General features: G+C 41.1%; 1 protein-coding gene and 1 non-coding gene across 12 annotated transcripts in view; one reads left to right on the forward strand and one right to left on the reverse strand.

Annotated features, from left to right (window-relative positions):
• Positions 1 to 21,206, forward strand: part of KMT2A (lysine methyltransferase 2A) — a 77,938-nt gene that overhangs the window by 17,124 nt on the left and 39,608 nt on the right. For 8 of the 11 annotated variants that reach the window (XM_059875010.1, XM_059875017.1, XM_059875011.1 and 5 more), the window contains 8 exons: positions 8,361 to 8,430; positions 11,255 to 13,908; positions 15,199 to 15,376; positions 16,229 to 16,463; positions 17,974 to 18,038; positions 18,671 to 19,048; positions 19,374 to 19,447; positions 20,423 to 20,554. In XM_059875010.1, the coding sequence (XP_059730993.1) occupies positions 8,361 to 8,430; positions 11,255 to 13,908; positions 15,199 to 15,376; positions 16,229 to 16,463; positions 17,974 to 18,038; positions 18,671 to 19,048; positions 19,374 to 19,447; positions 20,423 to 20,554 (3,786 nt within the window). The remainder of the gene's footprint in view (positions 1 to 8,360; positions 8,431 to 11,254; positions 13,909 to 15,198; positions 15,377 to 16,228; positions 16,464 to 17,973; positions 18,039 to 18,670; positions 19,049 to 19,373; positions 19,448 to 20,422; positions 20,555 to 21,206) is intronic. The other 3 variants (XM_059875019.1, XM_059875020.1, XM_059875018.1) reach the window with 2 other exon arrangements.
• On the reverse strand, positions 3,919 to 3,992 carry TRNAE-UUC (transfer RNA glutamic acid (anticodon UUC)). The gene has a single exon. It is a non-coding gene; the product is annotated as a tRNA-Glu (tRNA).

Here is a 21,206-nt window from a genome sequence, read left to right on the forward strand (position 1 = left end):
TTTCTCCCGGCAATCTTGATTCCAGCTTGTGCTTCTTCCAGCCCAGCGTTTCTCATGATGTACTCTGCATATAAGTTAAATAAGCATGGTAACAATATACATCCTTGATGTACTCCTTTCCTGATTTGGAGTCAGTCTGTTGTTCCATGTCCAGTTCTAGCTGTTGCTTCTTGACCCAAGTATAGATTTCTCAGAAGGCAGGTCAGGTGGTCTGGTATTCCCATCTCTTGAAGAATTTCCCACAGTTTGTTGTGATGCACACAGTCAAAGGCTTTGGCATAATTAATAAAGCAGAAGTAGATGTTTTTTGGGACTCTCTTGCTTTTTCGATGATTCAGCGGATGTTGGCAATTTGATCTCTGGTTCCTGTCTTTTTTCAATCCAGCTTGAACATCTGGAAGTTCACAGTTCACATTACTGTTGAAGCCTTGCTTGGAGAATTTTGAGTGTTACTTTGCTAGCATGTGAGATGAGTGCAATTGTGCGGTAGTTTGAGCATTCTTTGGCATTGCCTTTCTTTGGGATTGGAATGAAAACTGAACTTTCAGTCCAGTCCTATGGCCACTGCTGAGTTTTCCAAATTTGCTGGCATATAGAGTGCAGCACTTTGACAGCATCATCTTTTAGGACTTGAAATGGCTCAACTGGAATTCCATCACCTCTACTAGCTTTGTTCATAGTGATGCTTCCTAAGGCCCACTTGACTTCACATTCCAGGATGTCTGGCTCTAGGTGAGTGATCACACCATCGTGATTATCTGGGTCGTGAAGATCTTTTTTGTACAGTTCTTCTGTCTATTCTTGCCACCTCTTCTTAGTATCTTCTGCTTCTGTTAGGTCCATACCATTTCTGTCCTTTATTGTGCCCATCTTTGCATGAAATGTTCCCTTGGTATCTCTAATTTTCTTGAATAGATCTTTAGTCTTTCCCATTCTATCGTTTTCCTCTATTTCTTTGCATTGATCACTGAGGAAGGCTTTTTTTTTTTTAAACTATATAAAAAATGTTTAAAAAGCATTCTTAGTTCATGGACTGAACAAACCAGGGGGCAGGCTAGATTTGGACTGTGGCCAACAGTTTGCCAGTTTTTGGAAAACTGTCACTTTAGAAAAACATTTCCTGACCGTCCGAGTGAAAATAACTTCCACAGGTAACCCCTCATCAATCTTGAGTGCCCTCCTTTTCTTGTTATATATTTATTTTCTCATGGGTCAGAAATTTTGTCAGTTCTTCACCTGTGTATCTTTAGCATCTCAAACAGTGTTTATTGACAATATAATACTTGCTGGAATGACTGAATACCAATCACATTTGAATATTAACTGTAGACTGCCAGCTATCTGGTCTCCCTTTATTCAGTCTCTTTCCTACTCTAATTTCATATGTATAAATTTAAATAGCCTATCAAGAAGAGACAAATTTCAGAGTTATACTTTTTCTACATTTGAGACTCAAAAGTAGCTCCTACTCTTTAGTGGCTGAATTTTGACCATACCATTCTAGAATTAACAAGGTTCTGATAGTTCATTTATCTTTGATCTTGGCCCTGCTGTGGCTACCCCTTTCTAACCAAATCAGTTTTTATAAGTCTTTGCATCTTATTTCCTATTTCTCTCCACTACCCCATCCCATTTATTCTAAGTCAGCCTTGTTCCATGATTTATTTCCTTCAGAGCAGCATGCTAAAAAACTTTTGTGGATTGAGAGCCTCTTTGAGAATCTGAAGAAATTTGTGTCTCTCCGTCTGCCAGATGCCCATGTAAACAAGTTTTGCCTGTGATTTCAGAGAAATCTCTAAGCTTTCTCTTGCTTGTCAACTTGTCCACTGCTCATTGCACGCTTAGCCTCTTTACTGATGGGAGAGAACTCCCCTCCACTGCACTTTGTCTTCATTTCCTCTCAGAGTCCACCCCGCCTTCGCATCCCTTTTCCATCTATTGCTGATTTGCTGTTGAGAAATTTCAGCCTCTCCCTGACTGCTGTGTCCTCCTTAAGCAAATGAACACAACAGCTCAAAAAGTCATCCTCACAGGCGCGTCCCTGCGTTGTGTCCATTCTCTCCTTTCCTGTGTAATTGAGTTTTTTTCAAAAGAGTGGTCTATACTCATTTCTGCTGTAGTCACTTTCCAGTCACACCTCCACCCGCTGCACTTGGGCTCCTCCTACCTCTAACACTGCCCTGGACCTCAGAAAGGTCGTAGGTGACCTCCCAATTTTGATAACCTCTGTACACGTTTCAGTCCTTCCCCAGCTCTGCCATCCTTGATGTGTGTTCTTCTCTTGACTGTTACTTACTTAGATACAAGATTGTTCTCCTTGGCTATTCCATCTCTTTCTCTTCCCTAAGATTCCCTTTCCCCTGTAGGTGAAGAGTGGGTATTCCCTGGGAACTCGCCATGGGTCCCCCTTTTCTCTCTGTATTCTCTCCCTAGGTGACTGCATTTATATGTACAGTTTCAACATTCATAAATTCACTGAATCAGATGCATTTCCTCCAGATGATTCTATCTAACAACTTGGACAGACATTTCACATTCAGTTGTCTAAAGTGATTTCCCTTCCTCCTCATAGAAACTTCTTTCTTTAGTCCCAGTCTTACAAATATCACCATAAACTTGCACGTCTTTGCAGATAACCCTTCATATTAAAGCCATGTTCGTTTTGCCTCCTAGCCGTCTATGTAATCTGTGCTTCTCCTCAATCCCCAGTGCCACTGCAGTCATTTTATAACTGTTCTTACTGCCTCTGGCTTTAAAGGTAATCTCTGCTTCCCCACTGCTGTCATAGTGATCTTTTGAAAATATAAATCTAATCATGCTTCTCTCCTGCCCGAAAATGTTACTGATGAGCTGGAGCCGTCAGGATGAGGCCTGTACTTCCTTGAAGAGAGACTTCAAACTCATAAAGGCATTTAAGACCTTTCATGATTTGCCTCGGCCTTTTTGCCCTTCAACATCTTATGCCTCTTTCCCACATCGGCGAGGGCCTCAGCTCTGCTGAACTGTGTGTAATTTCACTCCATGCCATGCTCTTTTGTACCTCTGTCCTTTGTATGTGTTACTCTCTCTGCCTGCAGTATCTCCCTTCAACCCTAATTTATTATCCTTCAGAAGTTGGAGTAAGCTTTTCATCCTTTCTGCAGTGGTTTTCCTGGCTCTTCTCCTTGACTGAGTGAGTCACCTTTCTGCTGTGCTTTCATATTCATTCCTCTGGCATGTGTATTCCTCTGGCATGGCAGGAAACACACTGCATTCCATTAAGTTTTAAAAATCTTTCATTTATTTTTAACATTTAAAAAATTAGAGTATAGTTGCTGTATAGTACTAAGTTACAGGTGTACAATATAATGATTCATAATTTTTAAGGGTTATACTACTCCATTCCTAGTTATTATACAATATTGGCTACTTATTCCATTGATTGAAAGATCTGTTTGTCACAGACTAGCAGATCCTTGAAGGCAGAAACTGTCTTTTATCTCTATATTCATCCCTTAACCCAGAAACGGGCTTATATATATATTTTAATGAATGAATGGGTGAGTGAATTGGTTTAATCTCTCCTACTGGCCTAGAATCCCATGGATAGAGGAGCCTGGTAGACTACAGTCCATGGGGTCGCAAGAGTCAGGCATGACTTAGCAACTAAACTACCACCACCAGCCTGAGGTCAATCTCCCTGTGTATTCTTTTTTTTTTTCCCCCAAGGTTTACTTGTTTCTTTATTTTATTTTTGGCTGCATTGGGTCTTGTTGCCACGAACAGGTTTTCTCCAGTTGTGGCGAGCTGGGGCTCCTCTTCCTTGGTGCGCACAGGCTTCTCATTTCTGTGGTTTCTCTTGTTGCAGAGCATGGGCTCTACGGCTCAGGGACTCAATAGTTGTGGTATGCAGGGTTAGTTGCCCCTCGGATGTGGGATCTTCCTGGACGAGGGATTGAACCTGGGCCCTCGGCAGTGAAAGTGCCAAGTCCTAACCACTGGACCACCAGGGAATTGTAGCCGGTGACACACAGAGAAATGTGGCAGAAGAAGTGATAACTAACGGGGATAAATTCCCGAAGGAGAAGTGTTACTCTTTAACTAGAGCTACTGAGATGCACTGTATGCCTCCTTGATGTATCTTCATCTTCTTTAGTTCTTAGTAATTTTCTTAGTTCTGTGGCCTCCTCATATGATGGAACCACATATGATGATATCAAAAATTATAAGCCTTCAAAACAAGGAATTTCAAACAGGTGTCAGGGTGCTTTTGATACAGTCTGTGGTTATGGATGTTATTTGTGAGTTGATCCATCAGTAAAACCTTTGTAGTTGAAGAAATTTGGTATTTTTAAACCCAAAAGAGTAAACATTTTGGAGACAGAAGGGTGCTAAGTTACCTGCCACCTAGTTCAGTGCTCTGGAGTGCTGAGGAATCTCACAAGAAAAGAAAGGAGCAATGAACAGGCACCCAAAACCTTATTAACTGAAGGCCAGATGTGCCCAAGCTTGTTTATTAGAGTAGTATTCAAAATAATCTCAACATAAAATTGGGAGATGGGAAAACTCCAGGTGAGTGATTTCTGCTCTAAGGTAAATCAGGAGGAATTTAGGGAAGGAGATAAAATCTAGGCATTTTAGTTGGGAGTAGGGAGGAAAAACACATCAGCCTCTATCAGTTGCAAGTTAGATCAGATATCACTGGTATTCCTAGGAACTGTGTCACATCTAATCACCGCAGATGATTTAGGTCTCGATTACTTAAACTCTCTCCGATTTCTAATGCTGGAGTGGTGCCTAGAACAACACTGAGGCATGGAGATAGACATTGCCATCCTTCGGAAGAATTTTGAAATGTGTTGAATGTTTCTCCATGAACCTAATACTAATACAAGAGGAAGAATGAACTATTCTAAGATTTAAGCCAGTTTTTTAATTCCAGAGTATGAATTACTAGTAATTTATCCTTCACCAACATTTGAAAGGATTTTGAAAGGAAGACTGAGATTGGGCACCTGCCTATCTCCCTTAGATACTTCTTGGGAGCAGAGTCATCATGTCTTACTCCTCTTTGCATCAGGAATAGATAGTGTATAAATGGTTTTTGAATGAATGGACAAGTAAAAGAAATAGTGCTTTGTTTGCAAAATTGTCCTAGTAGTACATAATTCCTTGAAATATAGAACTTCATGTATTTTTCTAAAATGTCTTCATCATTACATTTTATATGTAAACATTATTGTCTGTAATACTTATTTTGGGTTTACTTAGGTTCTCCTGTGGAAAATATTCTTTATTGCTTCATCACAAATATAAGAGCCATTAAAGGATTAAAATCCTGCCATTAACATAAAATAAAAATCCTCAAATGTTAGGATATTTATGGGTAATGTAGAATTTGCTGTTAAAGATATGTTTGGAAGTTCTCAAATAACCCCTAGAGATAAGGGTGGGGGTAATAAATTCTACACGCTTATTATTTTAGAATTAACTTTCACTTAGGAAATGACATTAGCTTCATTGCATTCCTAATCTCTGGAAGCTAAATATGATTTAAGGGCTTAGCTTGGCAAGGGTATTTTTCTATCTTTGGTGGTAAGGAAAGGATAACAATTTTGATGATCTATTCTCCAAGGACATCATTATCCAGAAGGAATAGGTTTGTTGCCTCTTGCCTATACTTTGTCTTGGAATGCTGTGCTCATCAGAGAAAGCCAGAGTGAAAAGTGTAGCTGGCTGTTTGGGCCCAGTTTCCAGAAATACTTGGTCCCGTGTAGCCTGGTGTCTCCCGTTTCCTCTTTTCAGGGCTCTCCAGGCTTATGATGCCGTAGTGCCGAGTGAAAGAAAGTGAAAGTGTTAGTCACTCATTGTGTACAGCTCTTTGGCCGCCAACCCCCCCCTCCCCCCGCCCCACCATGGACTGTCACCCTACAGGCTTCTCTGACCGTGGAATTCTCCAGGCAAAAATACTGAAGTCAGTTGCCTTTCCCTTCTCTAGGGGATCTTCCCGACCCAGGGATTGAACCCTGGTCTCTCCCGCGTTGCAGGCAGATTCTTTATCATCTGAGCCACCATGGATTTAATTGCAGCTCCTCTTAGTTATCTTTTTGTAGACATTTGGACTTAGTCTTTTGATTTCTAGGCAAGTCTGATTCCCTGGAAAGCCAGCACTGTTACCTTGTTTACTGCATCTTCCAGGAACTGAAGAGTTTAAAGTGGGTTATGGGAGAGACTGGAGAGGCAGAAAGAACTTCACTTGTAGCACCTTTTTGCAGGATTTTTTCTCCCAATGCTTTCTCAGCTTGGGGGACTTGTATATGGAATTGGAATTTCACAGTTAGTGGACCAGAGCTCTTTAACATAACAATGATGGCTTTTGTTTTTGACTAAACTGTCTGGATTGTTTAAACAATGGGTGCTTATGTTTTTAAGTGTGCTTCAAGAAGTCAACCTGTCAATATATTCAAGTGAAAAGAAAGTTCTTGGATAGAAGGAAAGTCAGTCTTTTCTTATTCCAACTACAAGGCCACAGAGAAAGAGTTAATGCTTTCTGTCATTTTGGGAAGTACTTGGAAACTTTAAACATTGGCAGTTAGTTTAATGACTGCTTGACAGCTCTGTAGTACTCTGTTTTGGAGTAGATTGAATTAGGGTTGTACAGTTACATATTGTGAAAGTTTAAAATATAGAACATAGCTATGTGAATCTCATGTTTCTTTTAAAGATTAATCATCTTTCGTTATTTCTGCTTTGGTTACTTTGCCTGTTGGTTAGTGTGTGTATAGTTGGTAGAACTCTCTTGTTGCAACACTCTCAGAGCGTAGAATTTATGCATTTAGCAGTGTAGTCCCCTGGTAAGTGTTAGGAAATCCCCAGATGTCTTTGTGAAATGCATAGACTACCAGGTTGTTCCATAAGGATAATGCCGGAAAAGAATGAATTAAATCAGAAACTTTAAGGATTTGAAAATGGGCTTCATGTTACTTTAATAGTAGCTGAAAAAATTTATCGAATTTTGTAGTATAGATAATTTATTGGATTCCTCCAAATATTTTCTAGTTTTAGATTGTGGCCATTATGGTACAAAGTTCTTTGTAACTAACTGTATGGTCTTGGGTAAGTCATCTGGCCTTCTGGAGCTTCAGTTTCTAAAATCACATCAGTAATAATAACTATAATGTGGATGCCACATTATAGTTTTCTGAGTGATTTTACATAAATTACATAATTTCCATAAATTATTTCATTTATTCCTTGTAACACTGCAATAAATAAAGACATTGAGACCTCAGACTAACCCTTCCCTCTCTTCAGTGGTGCCATGCATCCACAAACAAGAGTCGAACTGGTCCCCTCTCAAAGTGGGGGGGCTTTAACTGTTCGAATTTAATTTGGGGATTATCAGTATCAGTTGGAGGTACCAGAAAATCTGTCTTTAATTCCTTAATTTGTTCTTTTATGTGGATTTTGTTTCTAGCATCTGAAATTATCTTTCTCGTCTCTTTCTAGAAAGAACTCTTAGTCTCTGAATTGGTGAATGTCTATTAATCAAGTTGTTTAAATGGACCGTGTTTCTTGAGAATTTGTCCAAAATTGGTTAAATCCTTAGTATTTTTTTTAAGTAGGTTAAAAGTTGGAGGGAAAGAAAAGTTTTTGCCTTTTGCCTTCTCTAAGTACAACTGAAATTAAAGTGCTTTCTTTCTTCAGCTATCCTTGGATGCATTTCACCCTTTATGTGGTCAATTCACCATCCTTTCACAAATGCTGCTGCCCACCATTAAGTCTCTTATCACAGGGCATTTAAAAATAATGCCATAAAATGCATGTTGAGAATCTTTGGATCTCAAATGTATAGAAATCACATCTAAATGTCAATTCCTGAGTTAAGGAACTGACGATTTTGGCAATTTCAGTCTCTTAGTATTTAGTAGACAAGAGATTATGGTACTGTAGGTTGTTCCTTATGTGTCTGTAAGCTTTACTTGTTGAAAATATTTTTTATTGGGGCTGTGTATTTCTGCCATTGTACTGATTTGCTTATTTGAGTTACAGTCATCCTTTAATTGTTTTGGGCTGTATCTATAGGTTGAAATTTAGGACTGTCCCCTGTGTACTGTGCACCAAAGGTGACTTATCAGTGTTCAGTTATTACACAGCTCCTGTATGTCTGTATTGAAGCCATATGGCTGGGTTTATTTATTTCAGTATTAAGTTATTTTATAATAAAATATCTATAGGAATGATGATGTTTGATATATAGAGGCTAAATTTTCCAAATTCATGTGTGTCTCCTCTGGGCATTCCTTTGGGATATGTTCAGATTTATGGGTTGTTGTTTTTTTTTTTTTCCCTGATTTTAAAATAATTTTCCTTTGTTGTAGGATGAGCAGTTCTTAGGTTTTGGCTCAGATGAAGAAGTCAGAGTACGAAGTCCCACAAGGTCTCCTTCAGGTATGACCCTTTAAACACATGACACCTTGAAGTTTTGTTTGTTAAGAGACTGTGACTTCCCCTTGCCTTCTCTGCATGTAAAAGGTGGTCTTAGATTTCTTTTGGAGAAATTGCTCCCTTTCCCTCACACTAAGTAGGAAGTGGCTTTATGAACTAGCACTCTTTATGGGGCTCCTCTCTGTTAGGTCACTTGTGGTTTATCTTTAATTATGCTTCTCTATGGGAACCACCTGTGGCATGGGGCTAGGTTTCTCTTGAATACTTATAAAACTTGGTAAGCAAAAATGAAGGTTACCTACTAATGATAGCATCCTCAGATTTATGCATTTTGAATTGTACAGATAATTTGACCGTTGTTTTAAACAGATGAAATTTGGTCTACTTTTGTCAAAGAACTAAAAACAAAATATTGGCACTCTATGAAACTGTTTTACCTGATCCTTGAAAAACTATGTTAAAGAAAATAAAAATGACATGGGTGTTTCCATTTATTAACAATATTTGCCATTGTTCTCACCAAGAAAATATCTAGAATGAGTTGAAATTCTAGACTTAACAGCAGTTTCCTGCGAGATGATCCTCAGTGGAAATAACATCTAATGGCTTGCAGAATTCTGTTCTGTATAAGAGAGGGAGATAGATCTTATGATGAAAAAAAATTCCCCATTTGTGCTGCCATTCTGACTTCTTGTATGGTTGTCTTTGAGTTTATGTGGGTAGACAGGCTAGTTAAATATGATGTTAGCTGTGCTTTTGGTTCTTGTCATTGACGTTTGTGATTGTTATCATTTGCATTTCATTCAAGAGTCATCATGTACTATATAGTAATCTAACTCAAACAGTACGTTAACAATTTTTCCTTTCCCAAGTGGTGATAGTATTGCTATTCTAGCTGGAAGGACTTAACCATTAGTATTCCTGTACCTGTGCCATTTAGAGAGTAGCAGTTTTCTCTTTTAAGATGTGATAAAATCTTTTTTTTTTTAAGGTGTGATAAAATCTTAAAACTTCATATCAGAAGGTGATTTTAGAGATTGTCTAGTCTAACCCTTCACTTACAGATAACAAAATGAGGCCAGGAAAAGACACGCTGAGCAGTTACTTCTGACTTATGAGTTCTTTGAGTATATTGAGGATTAAGGAAGTTAGCAGCAGAGTTGGACTTTTCTCTGTTGTGCATTTTCCTACTTGTCCACCAAAAGTTTCTTGTAAAAGATGGATTGAAGAGGTTTTCAGAATTAATAAAGGCCTGTGAGTGGCCACATTCAGATTTACCAAGATTATAAGGAATCTTGTGATGTACATCTGGGTAGAGTTTAATTTGTTGATTCACAACCCTTGATGGTTTCCTCTTGTTTTTTTTCCCTTGGCTGTCAGTGTATCTTGAATAGTCTTTTTTTTTTTTTAATTTAAAAAACCCATCTATATACATTATTATTTTAAAGAAATGAAGCATAGTTTTTCTGCTGTCCCCCAGTCCATTTTGTTGTAATTTGTTGTAATTAGTATATACTGAGAACAGATATGTGAATCCTTAATCTGTTAAGAGAAGTCTCAAGTTAATTGGTGAGGAAAGCATTTATATTTAGAAAGCTCAACAATCAGACCTTTGTCGATTTCTGTTCTGTTAGGAAGCCGGTTCCATAGTCTAAAATGTTCATCATAATGGCATAAATCTCTTCTGGTGCCTGTTAGAGGAAGTTTTAACCTCAGAAGAATGTTGAGTCATATAAAACATTGAAAAGTCATGAGAGAAGAGATGTGACAGACGAGGCAACTCTTATTTATACATTTAGAAAGTACAGACAATACAAAGAATTTTAGGGAGTTCCCTGGTGGCCTAGTGGTTAGGATTCTGGGCTTTCATTGCTGTGACCAGGGTTTGGTTCCTGGTCAGGAAACTGAGACCCCTCAGCAACACCCCCTCCCACCCAAAAGAAAAGAATTTTAGAAAACTTTGGTTTTCTGAAGACTCTTAATACGTAGCAAATTGAGTTGATTAAAAGTTGGCAGATTCCTTTTATTTAGAATAGAAGAAATCTGATTTAAATAGTCAGTTTGCTCTTGACATCAATTATAGTTAAATCTTTTTTGTAATTTAAGACTGGTTCAAGAACCTATAGGTAGGGGAGTAGATTAACGGATATCTCATGCCATTTCACTGATTAGTTCACCTGCCACTGAGTTCAATGATCTTTTTCTGATGTCTCATGAATGAATATTTTTCTTTTCAGTGAAACTTTCTTAACTTAATTTGGCAAAGCAGATTGAAAATATAGCTGAGCAGCCTGTAGAAATTGGTGTGGTGTATTATTGTAGCCTATGGAAGTTGGTATATTATTGATTGGAGAGCACCTTGTTCATATTTATTAAAGCCAAAATTCTGAGTTGAAAAAAATGGGATGACTTTACTATAAATGTGTTCTCAAATGTTACTCTTGATGACTAGAATATGGAAAAGGTCATACAGTTTTTTTAAAACAGATTTTTTTTTTTTAATTCAGAAAAAAAGCCTTGTTCACCTAAAGATGTGGGAAAATTAGTTTTGTATATTAACTGCTCAGTTGAAAACCTCTTTGATTATCTTAGTTTTTCTATCAAAAAAGGAGTTAAGGGTTCTTTTAGGTAGAATGTTATTTACTTGATTTATTTAAGGCTGGTTTTTGGTGAAAAGAAACTAAGCACAATAAAGATGTTTTATTGACTGATTAAACCCAGATAGAGTTCAGTACAGAATGACTTTTGCTAAATTATCTTCAGTTTAGTTAAGACCTAAACTGCAAAGCTAAATATATGCTCTTCATTGTTTAATTTCTATACACAGTTAAAACTAGTCCTCGAAAACCTCGCGGGAGACCTAGAAGTGGCTCTGACCGAAATTCAGCTCTCCTCTCAGACCCATCTGTGTTCTCCCCTCTAAATAAATCAGAGACCAAATCTGGAGATAAGATCAAGAAGAGAGATTCTAAAAGTATAGAAAAGAAGAGAGGAAGACCTCCCACCTTCCCTGGAGTAAAACTCAAAATAACACACGGAAAGGACGTTTCCGAGTTACCAAAGGGAAACAAAGAAGATAGCCTGAAGAAAATGAAGCGCACGCCTTCCGCTACATTTCAGCAAGCCACAAAGATTAAAAAATTAAGAGCAGGTAAACTCTCTCCTCTCAAGTCCAAGTTTAAGACAGGGAAGCTTCAAATAGGAAGGAAGGGGGTACAGATTGTACGCCGGCGAGGACGGCCTCCATCAACAGAAAGGATAAAGACCCCTTCAGGTCTCCTCATTAACTCTGAACTGGAAAAGCCCCAGAAGGTCCGGAAAGACAAGGAAGGAACACCTCCACTCACAAAAGAAGATAAGACAGTAGTCAGACAAAGCCCTCGAAGGATTAAGCCGGTTAGGATTATTCCTTCTTCTAAAAGGACAGATGCAACAATTGCTAAGCAGCTCTTGCAGAGGGCGAAAAAGGGGGCTCAAAAGAAGATCGAGAAAGAAGCAGCTCAGCTGCAAGGAAGAAAGGTGAAGACACAGGTCAAAAACATCCGACAGTTCATTATGCCTGTTGTCAGTGCCATCTCCTCGCGGATCATCAAAACCCCTCGGCGGTTCATAGAGGATGAAGATTATGACCCTCCAATTAAAATTGCCCGACTGGAGTCTACACCGAACAGTAGATTCAGTGCCACATCCTGTGGATCTTCTGAAAAATCAAGTGCAGCATCTCAGCACTCCTCTCAAATGTCTTCAGACTCCTCCCGATCCAGTAGCCCCAGTGTCGATACCTCCACGGATTCTCAGGCCTCTGAGGAGATTCAGGTCCTTCCTGAAGAGCGGAGCGATACCCCCGAAGTCCATACGCCACTGCCTATTTCCCAGTCCCCAGAAGATGACAGCAGTGACCGGAGAAGCAGAAGGTATTCGGTGTCGGAGAGAAGTTTCGGATCCAGAACCACGAAAAAATTATCCACTCTGCAAAGTGCCCCCCAGCAGCAGACCTCTTCCTCGCCCCCTCCACCCCTGCTGACACCACCGCCCCCACTGCAGCCAGCCTCCAGTATCTCTGACCACACACCTTGGCTCATGCCTCCAACCATCCCCTTAGCATCACCATTTTTGCCTACTTCCGCCGCTCCCATGCAAGGGAAGCGAAAATCTATTTTGCGGGAACCGACGTTTAGGTGGACTTCTCTAAAGCACTCTAGGTCAGAGCCACAGTACTTTTCCTCAGCAAAGTATGCCAAAGAAGGTCTTATTCGCAAACCAATCTTTGATAATTTCCGCCCCCCTCCGCTCACTCCTGAGGATGTCGGCTTCGCGTCCGGGTTTTCTACGTCTGGTCCTGCTGCTTCAGCCCGATTGTTTTCACCTCTCCATTCTGGAACAAGGTTCGATATGCACAAAAGGAGCCCGCTTCTGAGAGCGCCGAGGTTTACTCCGAGTGAGGCTCACTCTAGGATATTTGAGTCTGTAACCTTGCCTAGTAATCGAACTTCTGCTGGCACATCTTCTTCAGGAGTATCTAACAGGAAAAGGAAAAGAAAGGTGTTTAGCCCTATTCGATCCGAACCAAGATCTCCTTCTCACTCTATGAGGACAAGAAGTGGAAGGCTTAGCACTTCTGAGCTGTCACCTCTCACCCCACCGTCTTCTGTCTCCTCCTCATTAAGCATTTCTGTTGGTCCTCTTGCCACTAGTGCCTTAAACCCAACTTTTACTTTTCCTTCTCATTCCCTGACTCAGTCTGGGGAATCTGCAGAGAAAAACCAGAGACCAAGGAAGCAGACCAGTGCTCCAGCAGAGCCATTTTCATCCAGTAGTCCCACTCCTCTCTTCCCTTGGTTCACCCCAGGCTCCCAGACTGAACGAGGGAGAAATAAAGACAAGGCCCCCGAGGAGCTGTCCAAAGAGCGAGATGCTGACAAGAGTGTGGAGAAGGACAAGAGTAGAGAGAGAGACCGGGAGAGAGAAAAGGAGAATAAGCGGGAGTCCAAGAAAGAGAAAAGGAAAAAGGGATCAGAAATTCAGAGTAGCTCGGCTTTGTATCCTATGGGTAGAGTTTCCAAAGAGAAGGCTGTTGGTGAAGATGTGGCCACTTCATCTTCTGCCAAAAAAGCAACCGGGCGGAAGAAGTCTTCATCACTCGATTCTGGGACTGATATTGCTTCTGTGACTCTTGGGGATACGACAGCTGTCAAAACCAAAATACTTATAAAGAAAGGGAGAGGAAATCTGGAAAAAAGCAACTTGGACCTCGGCCCAACTACCCCATCCCTGGAGAAGGAGAAAACCCTCTGCCTTTCCACTCCTTCATCTAGCACTGTTAAACATTCCACTTCCTCCATAGGCTCCATGTTGGCTCAGGCAGACAAGCTTCCAATGACTGACAAGAGGGTTGCCAGCCTCCTAAAAAAGGCCAAAGCCCAGCTCTGCAAGATTGAGAAGAGTAAGAGTCTTAAACAAACTGACCAGCCCAAAGCACAGGTACTCTTTTCCATCTTGCCTGTTAAAATCAACAGTTTCTCGAGCCGCTTCTAGGAGCAGGTTTGAGGCTGTTTCAGTTAACATCCAATTATGGGAATCAGGAAAAGACGGTGGCATTTGCAGTGGTCCTTTAAGAACAGATAGGATTTTGATAGGTAGAAAATGATAGAGGAAAATTTAAAGAGGAAGAACAGTGTAGATAGAGACAGAAAAGTATAAAATATATGGGAAGAGCAGGGAATAGCTGGACTGCTTCATGAAGGCAAGTGATGAACTAAGACCCAGAGGTGCATGGGGCCATATTACATCGAATGCCAAGTTGTTTGTACTTAATGGGTTTGGTGTGATGGAATCTCACTTAATTTTGAAGGTACATTTTTGCAGTCTAATTGTTTTACTGTTGTTTGCTATAGAAAACAGGGAGGGGGGGAATCTTTTCCCCTGAGTAGTGAGTGACTAGAACAGTAGGTAACAGGTGTTTGGAGAATTCATATGAGAAACACTTAGCCTCAAGTTGTGGTACAGAAAAGCTGTACAATTCAGTTAGTTAAGATGATGACAAACAGATCTTTGTAAAGAGCAGCACTTTTTTATTTTTTTACAAAATGAGCTAGACACTGGCCTTTTATGAGAAAACCTGCCAATCTTTAGATTGTTTTTTAAAATGGTCATGTAGTAGTTGCATGCTTATATTGACACATCAAGGTTAAAATGACCACAAACTTAGGCTCTAATATAATTCAGTGTAGTGGCACACTTACATTTAGTAATTCTACCATTTGGGAGGTCTAGCAGGAATATGATGAGACTTCTGACACCATTTTGGATGTTTTTGGTTAACCTCCTAGTGATAGGAGCTGCAGCTCCCTAAAATGTGAGACATTTCTGTTTGGAGCTGTGGCCTTTTATGCCTCCATTTGTAAGTTATTTCCCCCTACTTCTCTGCTGATCAGAGAAACAGTCTGTTGTTTGATACGCTCTATTTAAACGAGACTGAACTCCTTGATAATACAGACTGGCAGCTTGAATTTTTTTGAGGGGAATTTTAAAGTAGTATAATTGGGAATAGAAGCTTAGTTGATTTCTGTTTTTTTATTAGAATCCTTTTCTGCCAATTTTAGAAGTAGGTGATTTCTATGTATTGATATGGCATATCAGCTGGGGATAACTAGAGTTGTATGTGTTGACTCTAGACTATAATAAGTTAATCAACTATACCTTGGCTTCATTCAATTTTGTTTTCAACACAGATGGTTGTTATTGTTTGTTCTGGGCTTGCCTCCCTCTCAGGGTCAAGAAAGTGACTCCTCGGAGACCTCTGTGCGAGGACCCCGGATTAAACATGTCTGCAGAAGAGCTGCTGTTGCCCTTGGCCGAAAACGAGCTGTGTTTCCTGATGACATGCCCACCCTGAGTGCCTTACCATGGGAAGAACGAGAAAAGATTTTGTCTTCCATGGGAAATGATGGTAGGTTGGGGATGACCTTGGGTTTGTGTGCTGATCATCCTGCGGGTACGTAGTGGGCTCTGCACAGCATTGTATATTAGGCTGGGCCCCCCAGGAACCAGATGTCAATGGGAGGATTGACCAGGTAAAGATCTTATTAGAGGAAATGCCTGAAATACAGGGAGGGAGTTGGGAAAGCTTGGGGGAGCTGTCAGCCTACTCTGTAGGTCTGACCCTAGTAAAGGAGAATGGAAAGGAAGGCCTGGCAGAATCTTCCTGGAGGCCGTGCAGTTGGAGACAGCTCAGCAAGGCTGTCAGGGAGAACACGGACTGTCAGGAAGTCTCATGTCCCCTCGGAGCAGGGCCTACCTTAGTGTCACTGCCATACTCATCACAGACTGAGAGCAGCCCTTGTGGTGAGTGTGGCCTCTGTACCCCTGGATTTCAGAGTGTCGCAGCTGGGGCCCGTGGTCAGTTATGCTCTCTGTGGTTGGAAGTCCTAAGACATATTCTCATGGTTTTATATCGTACCTAAACTCTGGGTGACTGCTGAAATGAAATTTAGAGGTTAGAGTCTTCAGAAGCCTTCAGTTCATATTCTTGACTTTTGGTCACACTGTATTTTGTTTTCAGTGTTTGGATTTCTGCTGTTGTCAAGCTGCAAGTTGTAGGCATTTAGAAACTTTTAAGTAATTACTTAAAACAGGCTCTGAGTTCTGCATATGACTATTATAGTGAATTTCATTTCTGGTGTTCCAGTTAAAAGAAGGTTTGAATGTGTATACTGACATCAGTAGGTTGTGAGAATCTCCCCTCTGCTCACGAGAAGGAACCAGATACTCCCTCAGAGCTGATGACGCATTCCTTTAACAGACAAGTCATCGATCGCTGGCTCAGAAGATGCTGAACCTCTTGCTCCACCCATCAAACCAATTAAGCCTGTCACCAGAAACAAGGCGCCTCAGGAACCTCCGGTGAAGAAGGGACGGCGATCCAGGCGGTGCGGGCAGTGTCCCGGCTGCCAGGTGCCTGAGGACTGTGGTGTTTGCACTAACTGCTTGGATAAGCCCAAATTTGGTGGCCGCAACATAAAGAAGCAGTGCTGCAAGTGAGTGCACGTCCCCCCGGGGGGCTGGCCTTGGCTGCTGTCCTGGCCTGTCGCAGAGAAAACGCGTCCCAACACCCGGTGTGCTTGTGCTGAGTCTCTTCGAGTTGCACAATGAGTTGCACAGTTGGACTTTGTGCTGTGCTAGGTTTGGGTCGCGCTTAAATAAGAAAACCTTGGGGGCAGTGCTGGGAACCCTCTATATTTGTTCAGGTCAATCAGGTAGCCCTTAGCCACATGGCTGGTTAGCACCTAAAACGTGTTTGGTGTGACTGAGGAACGACACTTAAAATTTTCATTTAATTTTAAACTTAGCCACATGCGCCTAGAGCTACCATTTATCCGAGCAGTTCTGATGGGTTACTACTTAAATGCTGACAAATTTAGGCATAGTATTTGTTAGGTCAGCTGAAATTACCTTTTTGGCATTCAGGAAATATTGGTGACATCAGTCTCTCTGCTGTCTAACTCTCAGAATGTTTTCATGCCTGTGGAAGCCTCTCCCACCCTGCACACAGCTTGCAGAAACTTCGTTCCCTGACCAGGAACTGAACCCGGGCCATGGCAGTGAGAGTGGAAGTCCTAACCACTGGACTGCCAGGGAATTTTCTGGAAGTTTTGATTACTCTACCTTTTCCCTCTTTTTTTAGTCAGTTGTAAAAGCACTTTATACTCTCTGGGATAATTTGTTTAAAATGGATCCAGAGGGTTGCATAAACAGAAATTTTGGTGTCTGAATATCTCATCAGGTGCCTGGCACCAGGAATAGATATTATCCATAAATATTTGCTGAATGAATGAATAACATAAATGATTTATATAAAATATACTTGGGAAAAATGCTGCATTATTTACTTAAGGTGAGACAGTTTCTAGGACAAACTAGGTAGTTCTGGGCTTTGGTGTAGTCTGGCCCTGAGCAAGAATCTTGTCTTGGTCCCCTTAGTGGAAAGAAGTGAGACAGTTCACAGATCAACAAAAAAGGTGCATGATAGCAAGATAAACTTGCATTAAAATAGGCATTGCAGTGGATTCAGTTTAATTTTAGATTTCAAATTGAGTTTCATTAAGTTGAGGACTGAATTATATATATCCAAGCCCTAAGACAGACCCTGTAGCATTATAGTGGTAGACAAAGGATTTGTTGGGTAGTTTCAGTCCATTTTACATTCAGATTACTATGAATATTAATCTCATAAGAAAGCAGAACTAATTTGACTACAAGAAATAATGACTGATCGTTTTATGTGGTGCTAGTCAGTACTGGGAAGCAAGATATTTGAGTCCCATTTCAAAAATAAATTGATAATTTCTCCTTTAAATTTTCGAGGTGGGTTAAATTGCTGATCAAAGGATTCAGAGACTTGGATTTAATCTAAATAATGAGCAGTCCTTTTTTCAACTCCCAGAATGACCCTGGATAAAGTTTAACTGATTCTTGCCCTCAACTGAACACTTGTTTCAGTTGCTTCTCCTAAATGAAGTTTGCTTATGGTATTCCTTGTTATTCTAGGATGCGAAAATGTCAGAATCTACAATGGATGCCTTCCAAAGCCTACCTTCAGAAGCAAGCAAAAGGTAGTGTTATAAAAAGATTGTTTCCAAAATGCTTCCTGCTTTAATGTCATGTAGTTGTGTATACCTAGTGTAAAGAGAACACGAGATTCTTTTCAAGAACTGCTCTTTCCCAGGGTGGTTGTTGAAGCTGGGTGATAGGTACATGAATGTTCATTTTACTATTCCTTGGAATATGTTTGAAAATTTCCTTAATAAAAATTTTTTAAAAATCATATAAAATTACATTATGTTTCATTTCCTTAAAGTACTAAAAGTATACCGATTTGACTTGCCAACTTGGCATTAACTTTCTTGAGCCTTTCAGGGTCAATGTTAGCTGTAGGAAACTCAGACTAAGATTTTTACATTCCTATACTTATATTTTATTTATTTTTATCATCATTATTTATTTAAATAATGCTGGGCCTTCTTTGTGGCACTTGAGCTAGAGAATTCTAGCGCCCGTATCATGAGGACTTCTCTGGTCGCAGCGTGTGGGCTTAGTTGTGGCATGTGGAATCTTAGGGATCAAACCCAAGCCTCCTGCATTGGTAGTGCAGTCTTATCCACTGGACTGCCAGGGAAGTCCTTTTACTTATATTTGCAACAAATTTTCTCATGTAAAAAATCTTGCTTTCTGCACCCCCCTCCAGCTGTGAAAAAGAAAGAGAAGAAATCTAAGACCAGTGAAAAGAAGGAGAGCAAAGAGAGCAGCACTGTGAAGAACTCGGTGGACTCCAGTCAGAAATCTACCCCATCGGCAAGAGAGGATCCTGCCCCTAAGAAAAGCAACAGTGACCCTCCTCCCCGCAAATCCGTGGAGGACAAGAGTGAGGAAGGGAACACCGCCACCCCAGGACCTGAGGCCAAGCACGTGGCCACGCCCGCTTCCAGGAAGTCCAGCAAGCAGGTCTCCCAGCCGGCACCAGCCATCCCCCCACAACCCCCCAGCACAGCACCACCGAGAAAAGAAGTTCCCAAGACCACTCCCAGTGAGCCCAAGAAAAAGCCACCTCCACCTCCAGAGTCAGGTGAGTGAGGACGGCAGATGGAGCAACCAACACAGGACACTGGAGTCTTAAACAGCATCTGGAAACCTGAAGTGTCTGTTTTTAAGTCTTCGGTACAGGAAAATTAGCTCTCTTCTAACTGTTAAATGATAATAAAAAATAGAAGCGAAAACCAGTTAAGTTGGGGATACTGTGTTAATTTCCCATTTAAAGCCTAGAGTTTAAATAGTTTTTTGTTTTTTCTAATGCCCCCTTCCTCACAGGGCCATCAGTCCTAGAGTCATCATTGCTATTTAACATTAACTGTTGAGTGGCATCTGACTGCAATTTATTTTGAATCCTTTAGGTCCAGAGCAAAGCAAGCAGAAAAAAGTGGCTCCTCGCCCAAGTATTCCTGTAAAACAAAAGCCAAAAGAAAAGGTGAGGAGAGATTTGTTTTCTCTGCTATTTCTCAAGCATGGGTTCTGTTCTGGAAGGTGGCCCAGTCCTGAACAATTACAGGATTGAGTGATACTGCATTTTTGCTTCTATGTAGATGGCAGTGGAGTTTCTTAAAATTAGCATACTTCAGGTTTAAGCTTTAGCTCCCTTTTCTCCCCCTGGTTGTTTTCCCTTTCTTCGTAACCCCACATGCTTATGTGTACATTACAGACTGCTTAGTACAATTTTTTCCCCCCTCAACCTCCTTTAGCAGTATTTGTCTATAACAATCACCATTCTCTGTATCCACTATTTTTATTTTATTATGTGGAGACAGGTCTTTAAGAATCTTCTGATTCTTTCTGTGCCCCCATAATGGTGTGCATGCACATCTAGGCCAACGCTTTGGAGCACATGGGCAGCGCTGAAAAGAGAGGCAAATGCCAAGCTCTTATTAAGTCGTGCTCCAGAGTCATTGTCTGTTTCTAACTGTGATGATGAAGCGTGGTTCTGCTGCAAATTTGAAATCACTGATGATCACAGAGCTGGGAAAATTGTCTTGAATCTCATAGGCAGGTTACACAGATGTGGAGCGATCAGCTCCAGATTTGATGTGTGCAACTCCAAAGATCTATAACAGTGGCAGAATAACCTGCTCCCTTCTCATCAGCGTGGCTTCATTGTACTGACAGCCTCAGCAGGCATCATGGACCACAAGGAAGCAAGACGAAGATGCATGAGAGTGAAAATCCTGGCATGTTTTTTCCAGGGATATAATACATACGTGCCAATAAAATGCCTCAGTGGGGGTGGGGGGGAAACTGAAGATTGCTTCTCTGTCTCTATAGGATACTTAAATGGGAAGCATGTTTTCCAGAACTAGTAGTACGGTTTGTTGTTTGCGTTGTTATTTGTTGTGAGAGTGAAGGCAAGCCGGATGTGGATTTGTTCTTTATCTATCTTCTGTCCCTGCAGGAGAAACCACCTCCGGTCAATAAGCAGGAAAATGCAGGCACTTTGAACATCCTCAGCACTCTCTCCAATGGCAATAGCTCCAAGCAGAAAGTTCCAGCAGATGGAGTCCACAGGATCAGAGTGGACTTTAAGGTAAAAGTGTTCCGTGACCACAGAGTGTATCGAGTTCTATGGACTTTATGCACTTATTTTAATTTTTTGTCCTTTTGGCTGTCTTTATTGCTGCATGCAGGCATTCTCTAGTTGGCGGAGAGTGGGCTACTCTCTAGTTGTGGTACACGGGCCTCTCACTGTGGTGGCTTCTCTTGTGGAGCACAGGCTCTAGGCGCACAGGCCTCAGTGTTTGTGGCACAGGGGCTCATTAGTTGTGACTTATGGGCCCTGGAGTATCTAGGCTTCAATATCTGTGGGGCATGGGCTTCATTGCTCTGTGGCATGTGGAATTTTCCCGGACCAAAGATTGAACCCATGTCCCCTTCATTGGCAGGCACATGCTTAACTACCCTGCCACCAGGGGAAGTCCAAGTGTTGTGGACTTTAAATCAGGAAAATGATGTTACCTGGAGAAGGAAATGGCAACCCACTCCAGTATTATTGCCTGGGAAATCCCATGGACAGAGGAGCCTGGTGGGCTACAATACATGGGGTCACAAAGAGTCGGATACAGCTGAGTGACTAACACACACACACACACAATTGCCTTACAATGGTGTGTTAGTTTCTGCTGTGCAACAGTGTGAATCAGCTGTGTGTATTCATATATCCCTTCCCTCTTGAGTCTCCC

The sequence above is a fragment of the Bos taurus genome, chromosome 15, assembly GCF_002263795.3.
Source record: "Bos taurus isolate L1 Dominette 01449 registration number 42190680 breed Hereford chromosome 15, ARS-UCD2.0, whole genome shotgun sequence".
NCBI lineage: Eukaryota > Metazoa > Chordata > Mammalia > Artiodactyla > Bovidae > Bos > Bos taurus.